Genomic DNA, 19,634 nt, shown 5'->3' on the forward strand with positions numbered 1-19,634 from the left:
GCTCTTTTCTCTCTCCTCATCAGATACTCTCAAGGCAGGCTTCAGGTGATATCTGTAGATGATTTCCAAACCTATCCCTGCTCTTTCCTACTGAGCTTTGCACCATTATGTCCAGATGCTTCCCATATTTTTCTACCTTACTTGTTCTTTGTTAGTTCAAAAATATTTATTTAGGACCATTTATTTAGGCATTGTGCTTTTGCTGGGTGTGTGTTAAAGGTACCTCCATTGTAATATGATCAAAATAGAATTCATGACTGGTACTTCCTGCCAAAAACAAGCAAGCAAGCAAGCAAACAAATAAAAATAAGCAAACGAAAACAGCCAAAATAAGACTTTTTCACCTTCACTGTCCTCACTCATCTACTGAAATTGGCCCAGTTCTCTTAACCTAAAAACTTGGGATCACTCTTGGCCTCTCCTTTCATCTGAACAGTTTCCCAGCCTAATCCAATCCAATCCAATCCAATCCAGTCCAGTCCAGTCCAGTGTAGTCCAGTGCAGTCCAGTCCAGTCAAGTGCAGTCCAGTCCAGTCCAGTGCAGTCCAGCCCAGCCCAGCCCAATTAACATCGTCTAATCCAATGTTACCAAGGTCTGGCCATTCTACTGCCTAAGCTTCCACCACCTCTTAAGTAGACTGTTACAGTTCCTTCCAATTGGTCTTACTGCATTCATTCTTGACCACTGTCTGGCAGTTTATCACATGACTGCCAGCGTGATCTTTTAAAGTGTTCTTTAATTTCTGTTTCTCAGTTTTCTTATCTGTAAAATTGGTATAATAAAGGCCCTTCCCTCATAGGGTTGTTGTAAGAGTAAAAAGAATTACTATGTATAAAATACTTACAGTAGTGCCAGGCACTAAAGCCTCAGTAAATTGTTAAGTGAGACCTTATCCAATATTACATTAAGCCAAGTAAAAGGCATGATTAAGACAGAAAGAGGCTTATTAATAATGGACTTGAATGGGGTTATTAGCTTGTTTATCCTTAATTGTGCTATGTATGTTCACACACAAAATCTGCAGCTCTTATGCATGACCTTATTATGTGTAATTTTTTTTCTTAATTAAAAGGCTAAGAAGCACCAGGCCTTCCTAGTAGAGACATGTGAAAATAATGTGAAAGAATTGGAATCGATCGTGGACAGCTTTACTGTGTCGGGCCAGTGTACATCAGGTTAGTTGAAGGTATAAAATGACAGATGCATCTGTCAGTGTTCCAAAGTCACTGCGTTTTGGGAATTCTGCAGATGCCTCTTATGGTCCCTCATCTCAACATGTTTTGATTTGATGACATGATAAGAACAGTCCTCACAGCAGTCAGTTGGCCTGGCTGGCTGAGAAAGGGTGACGGAATGTGGACCTGCTGTTGTCCTCCCAGAACTTGATTTACAAGTATCGGGGTCTGTGTGATTGGACAGACAAGGGCTCACTGCTGTGTTCTGAAACCAACTGAGAGAAAAGTCCTTACAGTATACCTGCAAGGGAAGCAGATGTTTCGATCAAACAGAGCCAAATTCTGAAGCAACCTTCAGCAACTTAAAGGTCATGCATTCAAAAGGTTTTGTAGGACACAGGCTGTAACACTGCGTATTCTACATGTTGCTTTCTAAGCTAGTTTTCTCCTTCATTTCCTGTTGCCATATATATTCCCTCTAGATAAAAATGCTTAGGTAAGATATTTTGATTTTAGTATTAATGCACTTAATATGATAAAAAACTATAAAAATTGTATATTAGGTAGTTATATTTTGGAAACTAGCAAAAGCAGTAGTTGGCTAATGAATGTTGTCCATTTCTTCTTCCTTATTTTTTGTGCTTATGCCATTATATGTGCTGTAGTAGCTTTGACTTAAATACTTTTACTTTTCTCCTGTAGCTGTCTTTTGCCATAATGTCAGCCTTGAATTATTTAGTTGTTTTCTGACTCTATTATATTCTTTAAAAAGCACATAAAATTAAATTCCTTATACTTTAAAATTGAGCTCCAAAGCTCTGTTGTTTTTTTAAAATATGTTTTGTTGATTTCAGAGAGAGGAAGGAAGAGGGGGGAGAGAGAGAGAAACATCCATGATGAGAGAGAATCATCAATTGGCTGCCCCCTGCAAGCCCCACACTAGGGATTGAGCTGCAACCCAGGCATGTGCCCCAATCGGAAATTGAACTGAGACCTCTTGGTTCATGGGTTGACGCTTAACTACCAAGCCACAGTGGTGGGGCCAGAACTCTGTTTTTTAAAGGAACCAAACAGATATTTGGCAAATGAGTTATATTTTTAAAAATATGGTTTTTAAAATTTTATTGATTTCTTTTTTAGAGAGAGAAGGGAGAGGGAGAGAGAGAGAGAGGTAGAAACATCTATGGGCTGCCTCCTACATGCCCCCCACGGGTGACTGGGCCTGCAACCTGGGCGTGTGCTGTGACCAGGAATTGAACTGGCGACCTCTTGGTGCATGAATTGATGCTAAGCCACTGAGCCACATAAGCTGGGCAGCGAATGGGTTCTTTAGGAAACTCTCAAGTTCAGGCAGTTTTATTGTTCTAGAAAGAGCAGAAGAATATGACCAAGGCCCATTTACCTGATGGATTGTACATTTCTACTGGTAAACTATTAGAAATGTAGTGTGCTTTGCTGTTATCTATTTTTGGGGTCTGCTTTAATCCTTCATATTTTTTAGTAATGCTTTTATGAAATTAATGTGTAACTTTCTTTGTTTTTATTAATTTTTTTCCGAAACAGCATTAGTGTTTCATGGGTTGTTACTGTGGAAAAAATCAAGGTATATACAAGTGACATAAAAATATGGATATCAAATTTTCAAATATATTTGATAAAACTTTGAAGGATAAAATTTACTTTTACATTGGTACTGTTTTATTACTGAGACCTATTGTTGTTTAATGGTGAAAGGTTCTTTAACAATTTGCTGCAAAATTGATTTAGTTATATTGGGAAGGGTTTCCCAGAGAGGTCCTCTGTTTTGCAGTTATGGCAATAGTGCTTTACTCCCTTTTATTACCTCTTCATACCTTTCAATTTAATCTATACCATGCCCCCCTGCAATTCCAGGAAAAGCAATCATGGTAGAAATCATTTCTTTCTTTCTGTTTGTTGACTTGCTCTTTAAAATGGAATGAATGAAAATTATTTTCCTGAATGAATTTTAGCCCAGAGTTGCCAGGTGTTCTCTTCCCTGTCTCCTTCAAGTTTGGTGTGATCCTCTATATTAAGAAATCTTTCTGAAGCAACAGTAACCATCACCTTATCTTCATGTAGCAGACAAGGCAAAGTTTCAGTTAGTCCAAGACATTAAGGACTTTATTTAAGTAGAGGATTTACCTTGAGCTCCTCACCAGTGATCAGAGTGATAGTTTCCTAAATGCCTTCAGCACCTCTTCCCCTTCTTACTAACTGGTCTCTGCTTCCATCTTGCTTCCTCTGTAGTCTGTTTTCTCTATAGCCACTAGAAGGATAATTGGAAATCCTAGGTTAGAGCATGTCATTCCTGCGCTTTAAACCTTGCTGGGCGCTGCACTTCATTAAGAGTAGAAGCTGAAGTGCTAGCAATGGTGTGCCAGACCCTACAAGGTCTGCTTCTATCCCTTATCATCCCTTTGACCTGTTATTCTTTGACTCCCTCCCTCTATTGGGACAACACTGGCCTCCTATGTCTTGAACACCTCATGGTGCTGTTGCCTTGATGTGCTGGCCATTTCTTCTACCTGGAAATTCTTCACCTAGATATGTCTTCATAGCTCTCTTTATGATCTTCCTTAAATCTATGCTCAAATCTCACCTTCTCCAGAAAGCTTACCCACTAACCATTCCCATGCCACTGGCCTCACTACCTCTGCCCCTTTTCTGCTCTGATTTATTCTCACCATAGCACTGTGGTCTAATATATTATTTGGCACATTTATTATTATATAGGTATTGTTAGGCTTCTTCAGAGAAATAGTCAAATAGGATAAATATATCTGTATAAATAAATAAATAAATAAATACACACACACACACACACACGCGTATGTATGGATAGAAATATATGTATCTTACATATCTTATATATCTTATATATGTTATATTTACCTGTATACACATAGATATACATATGAAGAGATTTATTATAGGAATAGCTCAGTTATGGAGGCTCAGAAATCCCATGGTCTGTACTCGGCAAGCTGAAGAGCCAATAAAGCTGGTGGTATAATCCCGGGTAAGTCCTGGAGTAGGAACGCCCAAAAACCAGGAGTTCTGATGTCCACAGGTAAAAGAAGATGGAAGTCTCATCTCAAGAAGAAAGAGAATTTGCTCTTCTTCCATGTTTTTGTTCTCTTGTTGGGGAGGGTGGGTAGGGGAGCAATGGGTTAGATAATGTCTGCCCATATTGGTGAGGGCACATCTTCTTTATTCAGTCAACTTATTCAAATGCTAACCTCTTCCAAAATACCCTCACAGACAAACCTAGACAAATCAGCTATATTGCATCCTTAGCCCAGTCAAGTTGACACATAAAACTAACCATCATAGGTTAATTTTTATAGATGAGGGCGAGGGTATTTATCTCTTTTATTTACTAATGTGTTTTTTTTTTAAATTAAATCTTTATTCAGATTATTATATTTGTTCCTCTTTTTCCCCCCATAACTCCCCTCCTCCCAGTTCCTGCCCCACCCTCCGTCCTCACTCCTCACCCACTGTCCTCATCCATAGGTGCACGATTTTTGTCCAGTCTCTTCCCGCATCTCCCACACCCCTTCCCCCCCCCCCCAAGAATAGTCAGTCCATTCCCTTTCTATGTCCCTGATTCTATTATAATCACCAGTTCATTCTGTTCATCAGATTATTTATTCACGTGATTCTTAGATTCACTTGTTGATAGATGCATATTTGTTGTTCATAATTTGTATCTTTACCTTTTTCTTCTTCTTCCTCTTCTTAAAGGTACCTTTCAGCATTTCATCTAATACTGGTTTGGTAGTGATGAACTGCCGGGAGCCGGTCCATCCTTGCTGTTTCAAAGGACCTGGCATATATGGCATACTGTTCTTAATATGTTTGCTCACCTTCTTGGCACTATGTGTTTTAACCAAGGTCTCTGAGAAAGGTTGTTTCCCCAGGTAGGGATTTTCCCCTGAAGTTAGGGAGGGAATAAAACCTCTTAACTAGTGCCAGGTGGGTAATTAATCACTTTAACTACGAACAATCATGCTTAAGCTACATAATCTTTACTCCCTGGAATGAAGATAAGAAACGCCCTAACCTTTGTAATAGAGATTGATAGGATTGAATCAACTGGTATAAATACAGATGTAATAAGACAGCAAGAGACAGAACCTAGAACACAGAACTCAGAAGACAGAACCTACACAGAACCTACAAACAGAAGAACTTCGCTGGAGAGAACCTGGCAAAAGATCCTGGACAGGACCTGGCTACAGAATCTGGTGACCGAACCTGGCTGGGGAACCTGGGGAACCTGGCTGGAGAACCTAGCAAGAGAACATGGACACAGAACCTGGCTGGAGAACCTAGCGAGGGAACATGGCTACAGAACCTGGCTGGAGAACCTGGAGAACCTAGCAAGAGAACATGGACACAGAACCTGGCTGGAGATCCTAACCAGAACTTTGCTGGAGATCCAGACCAGAACTTGGCTGGAGATCCTGGCTAGGCTGCTGATCAACTGAACACTGTCTCCGTGTCATTCCTTCTTCGCCGACTCTGTCCACACCTTTGGGGACCCCTGGACCTGCTGGGGTTGGACCCCGGCATATGGCGCCCGAACAGGGACCCCTAGGTAAGCCCCACTCTCGGGATGGATAGGACTCCACCGTAGGAAGAGGGTGGATAGTCTTCGCCGACTCCGTCCACACCTTTGGGAACCCCTGGAACAGGATTCCCCTAGGTAAGCCCCCCCCCATTGAGAACCCCCACATTCGGGACGGATAGGACTCCACCAGGGTACTTCAGACCCCCCTATAGAGGATAAGTAGGGTAAGAAGGTGGGTAGTACAGAACTTAGATTGAGAAGATGTGCCATACTGAGTCCAAAGAAAGAAGACTTTGTATTGATTCTTAGATTGAGAAGTGCCATACTGAGTCCAAAGAAAGAAGACTCTGTATTGATCTTTAGATTAAGAAGATGTGCCATACTGAGTCTAAAGAAATAAGACTCTGTATTGATCTTTTAACACATATGCTTGCTAGCAGAGGAATTAAGGTTACTCCTAGTCAGACAGAACGTTTTATACAAGAAGTATGTCCGTGCTTTTCTGAGGAAGGAAAGGTAAATGTAAAGGCATGGGAAGAGGTAGGCCCAAGGAGCCTTATCCTTAACCCCACTGCAGCCTTTCCACCCCGGGAAAGTGCAGGATTGGCAAGCTCTCCCTGGGGTGATAGATCAGGCCTCAGGTAATAGCGGAAAGCGCCAATCCTACTCTTAAAATGGATACAAGAGAGCATTTGGGTTTTTTTTTTTCTTTTCAATGCCTCCTTTTAAAAAAATAAAAAAGGGGGAATTTGCCGGGAGCCGGTCCATCCTTGCTGTTTCAAAGGACCTGGCATATATGGCATACTGTTCTTAATATGTTTGCTCACCTTCTTGGCACTATGTGTTTTAACCAAGGTCTCTGAGAAAGGTTGTTTCCCCAGGTAGGGATTTTCCCCTGAAGTTAGGGAGGGAATAAAACCTCTTAACTAGTGCCAGGTGGGTAATTAATCACTTTAACTACGAACAATCATGCTTAAGCTACATAATCTTTACTCCCTGGAATGAAGATAAGAAACGCCCTAACCTTTGTAATAGAGATTGATAGGATTGAATCAACTGGTATAAATACAGATGTAATAAGACAGCAAGAGACAGAACTTAGAACACAGAACTTAGAACACAGAACTTAGAATACAGAGCTTAGAACACAGACAGAAGAAGACAGAACCTACACTCAGAACCTCGACACAGAATCGAGAGACGGAACCTAGGCACAGAACCTACACAGAACATTCTCTAGAGACAGAAGAACTTCGCTGGAGAGAACATGGTAAAAGATCCTGGACTGAACCTGACTACAGAAATTGGCAAGAGAACCTGACTAGAACCTGGTGACTGAACCTGGCTGGAGAACCTGGACAGAACCTGGCTGAAGAACCTAGCGAGGGAACATGGCTACAGAACCTGGCTGGAGATCCTAACCAGAACCTCTCTGGAGATCCAGACCAGAACTTGGCTGGAGATCCTGGCTGGAGATCCTGGCTAGGCTGCTGATCAACTGAACACTGTCTCCGTGTCCTTCCTTCTTCGCCGACTCTGTCTACACCTTTGGGGACCCCTGGACCTGCTGGGGCTGGACCCCGGCAATGAACTCCTTTAGCTTTTCCTTATCTGTGAAGCTCTTTATCTGACCTTCAATTCTGAATGATAGCTTTGCTGGATAAAGTAATCTTGGTTATAGGTTCTTGGTATTCATCACTTTGAATATTTCTTGCCACTCCCTTCTGGCCTGCAAAGTTTTTGTTGAGAAATCCGCTGACAGTCGTATGGGTATTCCCTTGTAGGTAACTGAGTTTCTTTCTCTTGCTGCTTTTAAGATTCTCTCTTTGTCTTTTGCTCTTGGCATTTTAATTATGATGTGTCTTGGTGTGGTCCTCTTTGGATTCCTTTTGTTTGGGGTTCTCTGCGCTTCCTGGACCTGCAAGTCTATTTCTTTCACCAGGTGGGGGAGGTTTTCTGTCATTATTTCTTCAAATAGGTTTTCAATATCTTGCTCTCTCTCATCTTCTGGCACCCCTATAATTCTGATGTTGGTACGCTTGAAGCTGTCCCAGAGGCTCCTTACACTATCTTCGTATTTTCGGATTCTTTTTTCATTTTGCTTTTCTGGTTGGGTGTTTTTTGCTTCTTTGCATTTCAAATCTTTGTCCTGATTATTGCGCTCCTCTGGTCTGCTGTTGGGAGTCTGTATAATATTCTTTATTTCAGTCCGTGTATGCTTAATTTCTAGTTGGTTCTTTATCACAACGTCGAGGGTCTCATTAGATTTCTTGAGGATCTCACTACATTTATTGGCAGTTTCTAGAAAATTATTGAAAGACCTTAAAAGTGTGGTTTTGAGCTCTATATCTTCCATTTCTGACATTTGCATCAGTTTCTTTGTCTCCGCATTTTTTAATGTTTTCTTGGTGCACCACCTAGTGGTCTCTGTGCGCAGTCTTGTTGTAGTTAAGCCTTGATTATTGTAGGTAATACTAGGTGGGATTTGACTTCCAGGCCAAGTGGCTGTGAGAATCAGCTGTGTCTGCAGTGAGAGAACTTCTGTCCTCTAGGGAGGTGCTAATCTAGCCTTTGCCTGAGGCTATCCGGCAAATGCCTCTGTGCAGGGCTTGGGTGGGGCTGGTCCCAGGGGATCAACCGGGCGGGTGGAGCGAGCAGTTATGTCTGCTCTCAGTCCCATCCCCAGGGTCTCTGCCTCTCAGAGGCCCAGCAACCGCTGCAAACCTCGGAGAGAATGCTGCCTTCGAGTTCCGACCAAAGCCAAACAGTCCCGCTTGTCCCGTTTGAGTCTGGGTCCCTAGAGACTCGCCCGGAACTGGAGCTCAGAACCTGAGACTCCCTCCCAATTGAAACAGACAACCGCGCCCTCAGCTGCCAGTCCGCTCCGCATGCACTCCGCACCTTAGTATTTGACTTCTGCACTGCGCCTCCTCTGAGTCTTGGTATGCTATTCTCTTTCCTCCTAGTTGTAAAACTTCCACTCACCCAGCCTTCCTGTGGTTCTGGATGATGTCCGTTCCGTCTTTTAGTTGTATTTTTGAAGTGGTTGTTTGAGGCAGCAAACTCTGGCGTTAACCTATGCTGCCATCATGGTTTTCTCTACTAATGTGTTTTAAACATCTAGGGCAATACTTGGTGCAATGCAGGCACTCAATTAATATTTTTTGAATGTGAATGAATAAAAGTGTGATTGAATTAATATCAGATTGAAGGTCTATATTACATTTGAATTAAATATTTGAGGTTATAAAGATAGCCATAGACTCTTTAAATTACAGCATTCTTTGGGTTAGCAACCTACACAGTCACCTGGAAGAATAACCTTCAAGAAAAGATATACAATCTTACATGGATCATAGAAATGTCATCTTAATTGCCTATTCTCATTAGACAAGATAGTCTCAATTTATTTGATCAGGGTCATTTTTTTTCCTATTTCTACTTTCCACTGAAGTTGAAGTACTCTAGTTGTTCATATCTCATTTCTTTCCTGATGGAAATTCTTATAGTAGGATGTGTATGGGGAGAAATCTTTTCCCACTTTGAATCCAAGTAGTCTTTCTGCCTTGAGTGTTTCTTCTAATACAATTTCACCTCTACCTGAGGATGCTAGCAAACCTATAGAATGTGGCTTTTCTGTCATTTGGTTCATAAAAGTAAGTTTTTGTTATGTCTCAGTCTTGGATCCTCCTCAGGGTGATTGACTTTTGTGTTGACTGAGATGGAGCCCTCCAGTTTGGCAGCTGGAAGAAATTCGTCCCTTGTGGAAGTGATTTGTACTATTCCAGAGGTATTTCTTTTTTTCTGCTGGAGTGGCTGAAGGTACCCTAGGAAATAATAGTAACAGTATTTGATGCCTTTAGGCATGTGTATATCACCTGGAAATTGGGCAATTTCAGGGATTGCTGTTGGGAAAATCAGGATAAGATTTTTTCAGCAGCAGTCCCTGAAACTGCCCTCTCTTCCTTTAATAAAGGATTATTGCCTCAAACTTGTATTTTCTTGAGAATTTTAATTGTTTTGGTGAACCTCGTGGCTGGTACATTTTAACTAGAGATTAATATTATGGAGAAGCTGAGAATGCCTATAACAGCAGCACATGGTGTCATGGTCTCTTTTGGTGTCATTTGCCAATTTCTTCTCTTTTCCCTTCTCCAAATTCACTGAAGTTTACAAAACAAACTTGCCCTACTTTATCGTGGTAATAGCTTAAGTTTGTGAAATCCAAGGGAGTGACTTAACTGAGAATACTCAACATTCTTTAATGGGATAATTAATTAATTACATGGTTATGGTGGCTGAGAAATCCAAAATCTGCCTTGGACAAACTAGATACCTAGGAGAGTTGATGGTATAGTTCCAGTCTGACTCTGAAGTCCTAAGAACCAGAAGAGCCGATGGTTGAGTTCCAGTTAGAGTCTAAATCTAAAGGCAGGAGAAGACTGATGTCCAGCTTGAAAACAGTCAGAGAGAAAGAATTCATTCTTACTTAGCCTTTTATTCCATTCAGGCCTTCAAAGAATTGGATGAGTCCCACCTACATTGGGGAGGGCAATCTGCTTTACCCAGTCTGTTGATTCAGATGTCAGTCTCATCCAGAAACATCCTTGTAGACACACCCAGAAATACTCTTTTTGTTGTTGTTATTAATCCTCACCCGAGGATATTTTTCCATTGATTATTTTAGAGAGAGTGAAAGGAATGGGTAGAGATAGAGAGAGAGAAACGTTGATGTGAGAGAGACACATCAATTGGTTCCCTCCTACATGGTCCTGACTGCGGATTGAGCTTGCGACCAAGGTACATGTCCTTGACTGGAATCGAACCTGGGTCCCTTCAGTCTGAGGGCTGATGCTCTATCCACTGAGCCAAACTGGCTAGGGCCAGTAATAATGTTTAACTAAAAATCTGGGTTCATGGCCCAGTTAAGTGTACATACAAAATTAACTATCATATTTTCTTTTCTTTCTTCTTCCACTTGCCAATAACCACCATTATACTTTCTGCTTTTATGAATTTGACTACTTTAGTTCATGTAGTAGGAACATACATATTTGTCTTTTTGTGATTGGCCTGTTTCACTTAGCATAGTGTCCTGAAGGTTCCAGTGTTCTATAGCACGTGACAGGAGTTTTTTCTTTATTAAGGCTCACTAACATTCCATTGTATGTATATATCACATTTTGCTTATCCATTCATCCATTGATGGAAGTTTGGGTTGCTTGCACCTCTTGGCTATTATAAATAGTGCTGGTATGAACATGTATGTACAAATATTTTTTCAAGACCCTGCTTTCAATTCTTTTGGATGTATTCCCTAAAGTGGGATTGTTGGTCTATTAACTTTTATCACAGAACATGAATGTACTAGTAGGTGCCCCATGGGCTGTCTTGCATTCTAGACATACTCTTTCTCATGACCAATTTTCCCTTGATAATCAAGACTAATTATTCTGGTACAGAAGAACCTTCTTTGTTTTTTGGTTTCCTGGCATAAGGAGCCCAGAAATAACCAGGTGACATTCTCAGCTTCTATTTTAATGTAGTTACTGCTGTGTCCCATGGCGGAAGCCTTTCTTCTTTGGGAATTAAGATTTAGACCAATAGAGCCCATAGTTTCTGGGATGGGAAGCAGACATTTCACTAGTGGACCATTAGATGTAATAGTGAGATGAGCCACTCCCTTTTCCAATATTTGATTCCAGGATCTGTGAATCCTGGTTATGGGAGAAACACAGCATGTATCAATTGCTGGCACAGAGCATATACTATATCCTGAAGGATATTACCTGTGTTCTATAGAGTGTTGCCATCTATCCAGCACCATGAATCTTCAAAAGGCCATTCTGCTATTCTGTATGCCAGCTACTTCTGAGGGATGATAAACACAGGAATTCTATGAAAATTAGACGATTTCCATATTTAATTTGCTATAAAATTAAGTTCCCTAGTCAGAAGCAGTGCTATGTGGAATACATAATGGTGACCAAGGTATTTTATAAATTCATGGATGTTGATTTCAGCAGAAATATTATGATTAGGGAAGAAAAATCTATATCTAGAGTAATTCCTCCTTAGTAAGAATTAAGCATTGCTCATTCCATGATGGAAGTGACATAGTATAATTAGCTTTGCCACCAAGTGGCTGGCTGGTCAACCTAGAAAATAATGCCAGGCTATGGGTTTAGTGTTTGTCTTTGCTATTGATAGATTTGACATTCAACAGGGGTTGTAATCCTATCAGTCTTGGTGAATGGAAGTCCATGTTGCTGGGCTCATGTATTATTCATCCTTGCTGCCATGATTCCATTTTCATCCCTGACTCTGTTGCTGTATGGACAGTGGTGGCTGGGAAAAGATGCTGGCTGACATCCACAGAATGCTTCATCTTGGTCTCCTGATTATTAAGATACGGAAGTTGATCTGGGCATAATGACCATTTGAAGAGGTTTATCCACACACATACTCTTGCCTAGACTACCTTATTACCAATTTTCTAATTGTGATCTCTTCGAGTCCCTGACTATTCAGCCAAACTGTTAACTACTACCCATAAGTTGGTGTATATTTTTTACCTTTGATCATGTCTCATTTCAGGAAAAATGGTAATTAGGTTTATTACTTGAAGTTCTATATACTGGGAGGATTTTACTTCACCACTTTCCTCAGGGTCACCCTTGAGTGGAGCTGTAGTGCTGCAACTGTCTACTTTCAAGTAGTGTCAGCTTATCATACAGAACCATCTAGTATATATGAAGCCCATATTTTTCTTCATTAGCCAACTGATCATAGAAAACTTTTCATGGGTCCAGGATTTGGGTTAAGAGAGAGCAAGCAATGTAACAAGAATAGGGCTCATGGGAATCTGTACTACTTGCTCCTGCAACTTACTTGTGCCTTTAGGACTTGCTTGGACCCAGTTTTGTATACACACTTTCACTTTATGATAGAGTGCTGTTGTGTATGTTCAGATTATGGGTTCGTAGATCAGACAATAAGCATTTTATGATGGACAACTCATGGTACAATGGTGGCCACGAATGCAGCATCTGCTGAGGACTGGTAGCCTGTCAAGTCTAAAGCTGATTTTCAAGAGGAGAATAGTTATTTGTAGAGGATGGCTTGCTCTGTTCCCAAATCTTAAAAGTTCACTCTAGATTCACCTCTAAGGACCTGCCAAACTTGATTTGCTTGAACTCGAGCAATCAGAATGATGTCTTGGTAGAGACCTAAGTGGAACATATGATGCCTGGAATGGAGAGTTGATCCAGATTTCTACAGAGTAGATTATGATAGAGGGCTAGAGTTGCTATAGCTCTGTGGTAGGGCAGTCAAGGTATATTGCTGGCCTTGTCAGTTGAAAGAAACTGTTTTGGTGGGTTTTATTAAAAGAATAAAAGAAATAGCTTCATTCTAAGCTGTCAAGAAATGTCAGAGAAACCAAGATGGCGGCGTAGGTTAACGCCGGAGATTGCTGCCTCGAACAACCACTTCAAAAAACAACTAAACGACGGAATGGACATCATCCAGAACCACAGGAAGGCTGGCTGAGTGGAAATTCTACAACTAGGAGGAAAGAGAGTATCATACCCAGACTCATAGAAGGCGCAGTGCTGAAGTGAAATACTAAGGTGCGGAGTGCACGCGGAGCGGGCTGGAGGTGGAGGGCACGGTTGTTGTTTTCAATCGGGAGGGAGTTTCAGACTCTGAGCTCCAGATCTGGGCGAGTCTCTAGGGACCCAGACTCAAACGGGAGAAGCGGGACTGTCTGGCTTCTGTCGGAACTCGAAGGCAGCTTTCTCTCCAAAGTTTGCAGCGGTTGCTGGGACTCTGTGAGGCAAAACCCCTAGGGACGGGACTGAGAGCAGCCATAACTGCTCGCTCCAGCCCGCCCTGTAGATCCCCAGGGACCCGCCCCGCCCAAGCCCTGCGCAGAGCCATTTGCCGGATAGCCTCAGGCAAACGCTAGATTAGCACCGCCCTAGAGATCCAGCACAGAAGCTCTCCCACTGAAGACACAGCGGACTCTCATAGCCAGTTAGCCTGGAGATCAAATCACCCCCCGTATTGCCGACAACAATCAAGGCTTAACTACAACAAGACTGCGCACAAAGACCACTAGGGGGTGCACCAAGAAAGCATAAAAAATGCGGAGACAAAGAAACAGGACAAAACTGCCAATGGAGAATATTGAGTTCAGAACCACACTTTTAAGGTCTCTTAAGAACTGTCTAGAAGCCGCCGATAAATGTAGTGAGATCCTCAAGAAATCTAATGAGACCCTCGATGTTATGATAAAGAACCAACTAGAAATTAAGCATACACGGACTGAAATAAAGAATATTATACAGGCACCCAACAGCAGAACAGAGGAGCGCAAGAATCAAGGCAAAGATTTGAAATGCAAAGAAGCAAAAAACACCCAACCAGAAAAGCAAAATGAAAAAAGAATCCGAAAATACGAAGATAGTGTAAGGAGCCTCTGGGACAGCTTCAAGCGTACCAACATCAGAATTATAGGGGTGCCAGAAGATGAGAGAGAGCAAGATATTGAAAACCTATTTGAAGAAATAATGACAGAAAACCTCCCCCACCTGGTGAAAGAAATAGACTTGTAGGTCCAGGAAGCGCAGAGAACCCCAAACAAAAGGAATCCAAAGAGGACCACACCAAGACACATCATAATTAAAATGCCAAGAGCAAAAGACAAAGAGAGAATCTTAAAAGCAGCAAGAGAAAGAAACTCAGTTACCTACAAGGGAATACCCATACGACTGTCAGCGGATTTCTCAACAAAAACTTTGCAGGCCAGAAGGGAGTGGCAAGAAATATTCAAAGTGATGAATACCAAGAACCTATAACCAAGATTACTTTATCCAGCAAAGCTATCATTCAGAATTGAAGGTCAGATAAAGAGCTTCACAGATAAGGAAAAGCTAAAGGAGTTCATCACCACCAAACCAGTATTAGATGAAATGCTGAAAGGTATTCTTTAAGAAGAGGAAGAAGAAGAAAAAGGTAAAGATACAAATTATGAACAACAAACATGAATCTATCAACAAGTGAATCTAAGAATCAAGTGAATAAATAATCTGGTGATTATAATAGAATCAGGGACATAGAAAGCGAATGGACTGACTATTCTTGGGGGTGGGGAAGGGGTGTGGGAGATGTGGGAAGAGACTGGACAAAAATCGTGCACCTATGGATGAGGACAGTGGGTTGGGAGGACGGAGGGTGGGGCGGGAACTGGGGGGAGGGAAGTTATGGGGGGAAAAAAGAGGAACAAATGTAATAATCTGAACAATAAAGATTTAATTAAAAAAAAAAGAAATGTACTGTTTTCCTCTAACAACAAAACTACATCTTAAAAAAAAAACTACATCTTTAAGTGCATCTAAATTGGAGTCAATGTGATTATGCTTGCAGTAATTTACTGTCATTCTCTAACATCCATCTATATTCTGCAGAAACCAGATAGGTGAATTGAATGCTGGTGTGGTTGGAATAACCACCCTTTTATCGTCTAAATCCTTAAAAGAGGCACTAATCTCTGAAGTCTCTCAAGGAATATGGCATTGCTTTTGACTTATTATTTTCCTAGGTAAGAGTTCTAGTAACTTCCATTTGCTTTTTATCCCCCTGTAAGTCCCTCTCTCCATGGGTCAGGTAACCAGTATGGATAGTGTGTCAGTTTCTGCATTTATCTTTTCTAACTATGCATTCCAAACTGGGGACATAACTGTGAGGTGGGTTCAAGTATCTTCTAGGTCCACTGGAGACAGACCTTAGCCAAAACTCACTTAATCACTTGGCCGCTATAAACTCCTACCCTAACTAGTGAACCACAGTAGCATTTTAGTGTCCAGTTACCCTCATAAGTCTGGTTAGCTTCCCTTCCCTAGTGCATGATTGCCCTGGTAAAGGGTTGCATGCTTCTTTGAGAACCCATACTTTCTTTTTTTTTTAAGCTCAGTCCTTTTTCTCATCTTCTCTCTTGATTAATTTTTCCCGTTAGGGGTCTTTCAGGAGACTAAAGTAGGTAAGACAATGCTTGAGAAGGTGGGGGAGAGAGAGTCACCTCATTCATTGCAACTTACTGTTTCTATTGTGGAACGGTAGGTTACTGAGATAATAACACCAACTTGAAAAATAGTGGTTTACCTGAGTCATATAAAAACACTTAGTTTTTGAGATTGTCTAAAGGGAAACATTTAAATAGAGGGCTTGGAATCTCCCTGCTCCCTCCTGTGAGCTTGAAAAGATTATCGGGGTGACATGTACTTAAAAGTGAGAGAGATTGAAACAGGCAGGATGATGTGAAAATGCAGGCTGGTGCCCATGTCGGAGACACACACATACAGGGTGAGGGTCAAATAAACCCAGAAGATTTTCAGTTGGTGTTACGGAAGTACAAAGTGTTCTGAAGCATTCTTTTGTTCATTTGGACTTTGACTTTTGAAAAGCTGTTTATGACCACTATTCAAAAAAAATTTTTAGACTTCACTTTGATAGGAAAACTTCAATAGCTTATTTTTTTGGGTGGCCATAGTGCAGTGATTAGAATATTATTAGATTAAATTAAATCAGTCAGTAAGGTCCAGGGTCCTGAGTGATCCTTCCTTTTTATTTATAAGCATTTTGCCATGTAAAGGGACCAATAAGTATATCTCTATATAAAAGGCTAAGCGGCCCACCATACATCTGTCTGACTGACCGACCGGCTGGTAGCTATGATGCGCACTGACCACCAGGGAACAGATGCTCAATGCAGAAGCTGAAACCACAGGCATGGAAACAAGGAACAGACTGATGAATCTCAGAGGGAAGGGGAGAGAAGGGAGGGCGGGAAGAGATTAACCAAAGATCTTATATGCATAGTAGAGGCCTGGTGCAGGGATTTGTGCACCAGTGGGGTCCCTCGGCCTGGCCTGCGGGGATCAAGCTGAAACTGGCTCTCCGACATCCCCCAAGGGGTCCTGGATTGCGAGAGGGTGCAGGCCAGGCTGAGGGACCCCACTAGTGCACGAATCTGTGCACTGGGCCTCTAGCTTAAAAATAAACATTGATTCGCGCATGCACAATACATATAAAGCTCTTGCTGGTGCCAATCACACACGTGCGTTTCGATCTGTCATTGTCGATCGTGAATTCTATTATAAAGGTCGAATAGTGATATTAAAATATTTCTTCTAATTAGTTTCCTTTCAATGTGCATGAATCCATGCACTGAGCCACTAGTCTTTTTATAATGGATGTGGTTGGGACATAAAACATCCTTTGTATTTCAACTGAACTTTATTGCATAAACATTTTCAGACAAAGAAATGAAACTTGCCCTGACCAGTTTGGCTCAGTGGATGGAGTGTCGGCCTGCAGACTGAAAGATCCCATGTTCGATTCCGGTCAAGGGCACGTACCTTGGTTGAGGGCACATTCCCAGTAGGAGGTGTGCAGGAGGCAGCTGATCGATGTTTCTCTCTGATCGATGTTTCTAACTCTCTATCTCTCTTCCTTCCTCTCTGTAAAAAAATCAATAAAATATATTTAAAAAAAAGAAATGAAACTTTATTTTATGTAGAATATAAGAATGTGTATGGGTCAGTTAGGAGAGGGCATTTTGTTCCTTACCCCTCAACATTCATATTAAGATGATTTTATTTTCCTGAATTTCTAAGAGGAAGTTTTCTCCCTTATTATAAATGCTAGCAGATTTTAGTGTCCTTTAATGATTTATTCATGGCCTACTTGTGTAGTAGCAAAAGAAAAGAATTATATATTACTTTTTAAAAATCTTGTGCAAGAGAGCAATTTTATAAATATATATTTGCTTAGACCTTTAATAAAATTTTTAATGAGTTGTCTTTTCAACTCATAGTCATTATAGAGTATTGTCTTCTCCATTATTATGGCTTACAGCAGTGTCGTTTTTTTCCTTCCTGGCTGGGATATGTGTTGTTTCCATATTGCCTTTGTATTTTAAGTTTACGTTCTTCTGTTTAGGAAAATCTGAGGTATATCCATACTTAAGATAGTATTTAAATTCTACTATGATGAATGTAATAAATTTATTTATAAAATCTTGTCTAAGATTAAACTACTAAAAGTCATCAATACTCTGAGGTGAATAAAGTTGGTCTATCTTTAACCAAATATTTCCCTCTTTTTTTTCCTTTCTTTCCTTTATTACTGTGTTTTTTCTTATTCCCCCTAAGTTGTATACAATTGTATACTTGAAGAATGGATGAATGATTTTATGTAATTATTTGTTTACTGTCTCTCCTCTTTTTAGACTGTAAATTCTGTGAGCACAGAGACTGTACCAATCTTGTTTACTTCCATGAGCCTAATGCCTAGGATTAGTACATAATAGTAATTCAGTAAATTAGTTGATTTAATGAATCAATGAATAATAAAACATATCCTATGAATGCTTTTAAAAAATTATCTTTTAAAAAAATTATCTTTGTTGAAATGTGTTGTCTATTGAAGTATTTAGAATGTATATTATGGGGAGAAATAATAGGATAAAATATATTTGTAATAAGTATATTTTAAAATTTGCTACTTTTTTTTTTTTTTACAAAGCGTAGTACAATAAGCAGTCAATTTAAAGTGGTTTTTGAAACTAAACTTTTGATTATTTTGGATTAATATTTTGAACTACATTTTCCCATGTGACCTTGATTAGCTCAACTAATGTATGGCCTAACAAAATTAAAATAGTTTGAGGGCATAATACGGAAATACTCATATTTTTACAAGGAGTATCAGTTTTAAGGGTTTTAATTGAAACATGATGTGGGCCTATGTAGATAATAACATATTCATTATTTTAAATTGTAACTTGAGAATTTTAAGGATTGAAAAATATTTCCAAGCATAACAGAAAATTATGTGCCGATGGGTTCAGAAATTATTATTTTAGCTAAATAGGCCTGACTGATCAGAAACACAAGGACCAAAGTAAGTGTACATAACTCCCAAAACAATGTTAGTGTAGACTGTTCATTTAATTGTTAGATATTAGGTGTGTACAAACATTTTGGTTACTTAGGGGATGGGGAAAAAAGGAGTTCACTACTGACTACAGTGTGGGCTTTATAAGGTATGAAGTGGCTATAAATTAGAACTTGGCATATTATGACCTTAATTTGACCACTTGTTTAGAAAGACTATTAATATTTGACTATGCAGCAGTACACTCTGAAGAATGATTCAACGCAGTATTTCAGTGTTTTCAGCTCTGTCTAATTGTAATATCTCTGTTACTGTTTGCTTAGCTTTTGTCTCTTTGTAATGTGAAGGGTATACTTTCATCCTAAGTTTTTCTCTAGGCATCCACAAAGACAAAGCTAAACCTCCCAGCTTCTCTGTTGTCCTTGAGACTCTGAGGCGTACCTTGACAGATTACCAGAACAAGCTGGAAGATACATCTAATGAGGTAACACTTGCACTGTTTGGCTCCACACTTATAGCCTTCGGCCTGCAGCAGTACGTATCCCTTGCTTGTTACAAAGGTCAAAGAAATTGGGAATATTGATTTGGCAGCTTCACAGATATAAAAATAATAAATTGTCTGTCACTGTTCTTTAAGTGTGGCCTAAAGTCGTGTCTCATTTATGTTTTTGTAACTTAGGTCACACTCTTATTTTCAAAGTTATAAAGACCCTGCTACTCTTGGACTTCAAAATCTATTTATTTTAATTTAATATAAAAGCTATGCAAGTCATTTCAGTTAATATGTGTTATATTTAAATTTTAATGTGGTTTTATGAATTTGCAATAGGTAGTGGAAATTTAGATGTTAATATTTTAGGTTAAGATTTCTACAAGTTGTACAAGTCTGAATAAAAAAGAG

General features: G+C 40.2%; 1 protein-coding gene across 1 annotated transcript in view; it reads left to right on the forward strand.

Moving 5' to 3' along the window:
- CCDC171 (coiled-coil domain containing 171) overlaps positions 1-19,634 on the forward strand; it is a 252,847-nt gene that overhangs the window by 59,302 nt on the left and 173,911 nt on the right. The window contains exons 10-11 of the mRNA XM_036331206.1: positions 1,074-1,176; positions 19,111-19,217. Coding sequence (XP_036187099.1) covers positions 1,074-1,176; positions 19,111-19,217 — 210 coding nt within the window. The remainder of the gene's footprint in view (positions 1-1,073; positions 1,177-19,110; positions 19,218-19,634) is intronic.

This window comes from Myotis myotis, unplaced genomic scaffold, assembly GCF_014108235.1.
Source record: "Myotis myotis isolate mMyoMyo1 unplaced genomic scaffold, mMyoMyo1.p scaffold_m19_p_12, whole genome shotgun sequence".
Taxonomy (NCBI): domain Eukaryota; kingdom Metazoa; phylum Chordata; class Mammalia; order Chiroptera; family Vespertilionidae; genus Myotis; species Myotis myotis.